Source organism: Merops nubicus, unplaced genomic scaffold (genome assembly GCF_000691845.1).
Source record: "Merops nubicus isolate BGI_N331 unplaced genomic scaffold, ASM69184v1 scaffold23260, whole genome shotgun sequence".
NCBI classification, from domain to species: domain Eukaryota; kingdom Metazoa; phylum Chordata; class Aves; order Coraciiformes; family Meropidae; genus Merops; species Merops nubicus.
This window is the reverse complement of record NW_008581174.1, coordinates 65,585-69,968: the sequence shown is the minus strand read 5'-3', so window position 1 is coordinate 69,968 and position 4,384 is coordinate 65,585. Positions and strand designations below refer to the sequence as shown.

At 39.8% G+C, this 4,384-nt stretch overlaps 1 protein-coding gene across 1 annotated transcript in view; it reads left to right on the top strand.

Moving 5' to 3' along the window:
* Positions 1-370: 370 nt before the first annotated feature.
* Positions 371-4,384, top strand: part of DCLRE1A (DNA cross-link repair 1A) — a 17,235-nt gene continuing 13,221 nt past the window's right edge. The window contains exons 1-2 of the mRNA XM_008949112.1: positions 371-782; positions 2,404-3,969. Coding sequence (XP_008947360.1) covers positions 371-782; positions 2,404-3,969 — 1,978 coding nt within the window. The remainder of the gene's footprint in view (positions 783-2,403; positions 3,970-4,384) is intronic.

The following is a 4,384-nucleotide window of genomic DNA, read 5'->3' as shown; positions in this document are numbered from 1 at the left end:
GGCAGCCGGGAGAGCGGGGCTACCTGGGCTTCACCTCCCAGGTGAATAGGCCGGGTCGGGTGCTTCCGTAGGGAATGGCCCACCCTGGGAGTCTTCCCGCGTCTTCCAGACTCGAGGTTTGTTTAACAGGAGTGATCACAAATATTCAAAGAGACGCTCATTAAATTATTTTTAGGGTAAGATCCATCATGCTTCTGTCCCATCACGGACTGCTGTTTGGTTTGTGGCCCAGCGTTGGTTTTTTAAAATGGAGTTCAGGCGCTTTTTTTCAGATAGTGAAGGAGGGAGGGAAGAGAAAACATACTAGCGGGGGGAAAGGTAGCTTTGTGAACTCTTGCTTAAAAGAAAGGGGAATATTTCATGACTTGCCATGTCTGAAGATGCTTTATTGGAAGAGGACATTTGGGAATACAAGTCCATTAGGAAGCAAAAGCATCAGACTAATTCAGAGAGCATCTCTGCACCCGTGCGGAAAGTAAGTGATGGCAAGTGCAGGCCAAAAACAAAAAGAAAGAAAAAAAAATCCGTAGAGAAAACTGAGAGTCTTCCAAAAACTGAGGAGGGATTTGGGCCAAATCAGGATGTGGATCAATGTAAAGATGAGAGTAGCGTGCACTCCCAGGACAGTGTGAGTAGCCGGACGGAACAGAGCTCACAGAGCGCAAAGCCTGCCCACGATGGATACTGCCCGAGCTGTCAGATGCCCTTCGCTTTGCTATTGGTCCAGACACCTCGGTGGCACGTTGCTGAATGTTTGGATACTCCAGGATCCTTTGAAAAAGGTATGAACAGAGTAACAAAAAAGTCTTCAGAAGAAAGTTAAAGGCTTCTTACATAATGCTGCTGTAAAGGTTAGTTTTCATATTTAGTTCGAAATCTGAGATGGTGGTTGGTACGATTTTTACAATGTTATTACTGAACAGTTGTCAGTATTATTTTCAAATTACATTTTTGGTTCTTTGTGAAGAACATGGAAATCTGATGTGAAAATCTCATTGGAATCTAATATCAAACTTTGTAGAATAGTGATAAAGATTCATGGTTGTTTATCAAGCTGTGGTTTTAGTAGTTCATTGAAGAAGCTGAAGCTCCGTGTTTACTTTTATAAAATTAAAAAAACCTTTTTCAATGACCAAGCATCAGCAAAAAAACCCTCCTTCAGTGAGGAAGCTGCTACTTTTTACACCAAATTTCTTTATCCTTATCCATCTTGCTGTATGATTTGTCCAGTTGCCTATGGACAATTGGAAGCTGAAATCGGTCAGTTATGAAATCAGTCAGTTATGAAATCAGTCGGTTATGAAATCAGTCGGTTATGAAGCTGAAATAAGCCTGTTATACTAATTTAATTTAAATGTTAGCCCCTCAGCCAGTATGCTGTAGAAATTTTACACAGAATTATACATGAGCATTCCTGTATCATAAGACAGCAGTTTTCTTTTCAGTTCTGTATGAGAGGAACAAGACTGACTCGTTCCAACTGCTAGTTTCATGTGTAGAAATACCAAGTCTGAACAAATCCAGGTATCCAGCTTAGGTTCTTAGTACACTTCATAACTTTTGAAAGACAGGAAGTATACAGTCAGGAAACCTGAGTAAAGGATTTGTAGGTAACACTGTCACTTTTCTTTTTACATATTTGTAACTTTCCTTGAAGTTTCTTCTTCAGAATAATGAATGCAAGCCCTTTAATCCTGATTTTGACGGTGGTTTTAATTTAAGGCAGATATGTTAACATCATTTCCATCTATTACTCCTGTAATTAGCAGATGAAAAATCCTTGTGATTGATTTATGCATTCACCTTAAAATCCTGAAAAGTTAAGCTAGCAAACTCAACAAAAAAGGTTTAGAGTACTGCCACAGCTTTTTTTTTCTGACATCTGAATCCTTTCTTCACATAAGTAAATACATGACTTTTTTTTTAAAAAAAATAATTGTGTAACCCAGCAGACAAATTGAAATGGAGTTTCATGTTGATTCAGAACCAAGGTTGGATTTGTTTTGGAACATCTCTACTGCCTTTTTTGATGATGCTTCTCAGAGCTCACTGCTTACGTGTGAGACGACTCTAAACTGGAAGCCCCATGATTACTTGAGTGCAGTATTGAGACACAGCTCAGTTCTGTTGTTGCTCGGGGGCTGTATTAACTCGGGCATAGTGCTGTGTTGGCAGCAGCTGTTTGGTTTTGGGCTGGGAGCATTCTCATTTCTAGCCAGCTTGGGACATGAGGTCTTGGCGGCTTGGAAATTACTTTTTACTCATGCCTTCTGTCCTCTGACAGCTGCATTTACAAGAAAAAGCTTTTAAATTACATGTTGCATGTGATTTTTATTTTAATAATTATGCCAACTATAATTGCAAAGATATCAACATTACTTCTCTGTTTAACTCTTTTTGTAGAGTGTCCTGATGGTTTACTGTGCACTTCCACCATTCCATCGCACTACAAGCGTTACAGCCATTTCCTACTTGCAGCAAGCAGGGCAGGAGATTATCTTGTAGACTCTTCAGCAAACACTTCAGAGAGGAAGATGACATGTTCTACTGCTGCAAAGCCCAGCTGTTCCCCAAGTCATGTAGAGGAAATCTCACAGAATGAGAAACCATCTAATAACATAAAAAATGTCCCAAACAATGACTGTGCATTGATGGTACAGCAGTCACCGCAAATGAAGCCTCTGAGTATAACCAGGGAAAATACTTCCTCTTTTGCAGATGTTTCAAAGCCTCAGCAGACACTCCAGCTCACACAGACCACAGGTAATAGTTGTACCTTTGAATTTTATGACTTTGCATCCTCTCAAGGAAGTGGAACAGGAGAAGATCTGTGTAGTCAGAAAGAAACAAGTCAGCCAAGTCTACTGCAGTCAAATGCAGACTTCAGTGACTGTGAAATTTCTTATTCTCCACTGAGTACTTTTGAGGAAAGTGAAGAGGAAACTGAGGAAGAGGAGAAGAAAATAAAAATATCACAAAATAAGTTATTAAAAGTCTGGAACTTTGAAGATGGAGAATCTAATTCTGTGGCAGTTAAAACATTTAATGGACACCTCTTACAGCAGAAGCCTCAGTATGAGCATACCGAAATGGGAAATATTGTTAAAAAAAAACACTGTGAGGAAGTAAATACATTGAACCATATAGATCACAGCATAAAACTGGTTTCTCCAAGTCGAATGAAGGGCAAGTTCTGTAACTCAACATGTGCAGATAATCAGCATCAGCAAGAGCTGCCAGCCAGTGGATCCTCTTCTCCTTTTAATTGTGAGGAGGTTGAACAGCCAGAATTGATTTCCTCTGCTGCTAAAGCAGTTAACACCAAGTCAGAAGATACTGGTGCTTCTGCTGTGGATTCTGTATATGTGAGTTTTACTGAGACATCATCGTTGCTAGTCAGAGAAGATACTGAGTCTCTTCTGACACAGAAAAGGGATATTTTGAGGGACCCAAGTAGCATTTTAAATACAGATAAAATGACTGCCAATGCAATTGAAAAAATGGCTTGCCAGGAGAGTTTGCAGTCAGTAGTGGAGAAAGAAGGAAATCTTAATACAGCTGCTGTGTGCTTTCCCAGCCCCATCTCTAAAAGAGTACCATCTCTTTCTTTGGCAAGAATGAGTGCCAAGTCCACTTCTGCCAAAGAACTCAAACAAATGGACATTGGTGTTTTCTTTGGGTTAAAACCCAAAGTAATTGAGGAAAGCAAAAGAGAGACATGTTTGGGTGAGGGAAAGCAGAGGTCAAGTTCAGTAACTCCCAATGGGAAGAGTCCCAGACAGCAAAAAAGGAAAGCTGAAGGCTCTGTGGAAGATGTAGAAGCAGTTACAGAAAATTCAGGTAAAACTGGAGCTGTTGCAGATGTAAGTTCTGGTGCCCGACCACGGTGGAGAAAAAAATATAAAGACTTGCCTACTACAGGTGAAGGAGCAAGAAAAAAACACTGCCCTTTCTACAAGAAAATACCAGGTGAGAGCTACCTGCTGCTTTTTGTAAAGGTTATCTAATTCTGACTTGAGTGTTGTATTTTTTCCCCCCTAATTTTAGGGTTCAGTATCCTTCACTCCTCATAACCAGTTAGAGTGCAGTTTATAATGAATTTTCTTTCCTCCGTCTAAGCTGATAAAATCTTGTAGTTGCAGATCTTCAAAAGAAGGTGATTGCAGAACCAGACTCATCAAAAGCTGAAAAAACAGTGAAATAGTTATCTTGGGAAAATTATTTCAAGGACTGGCTTCTGAATGTTTTTGACAGAGCAAAAAACATAAGCAGTACTGAAAGATAGTTCTAATTCCTTAAATCATTTTGAATATATATCCCTTGTTAGTAGTCACTTCAGATTCTTGAGTTTACATCACCTCAACTGTCCCTGAAAATAGGGCTG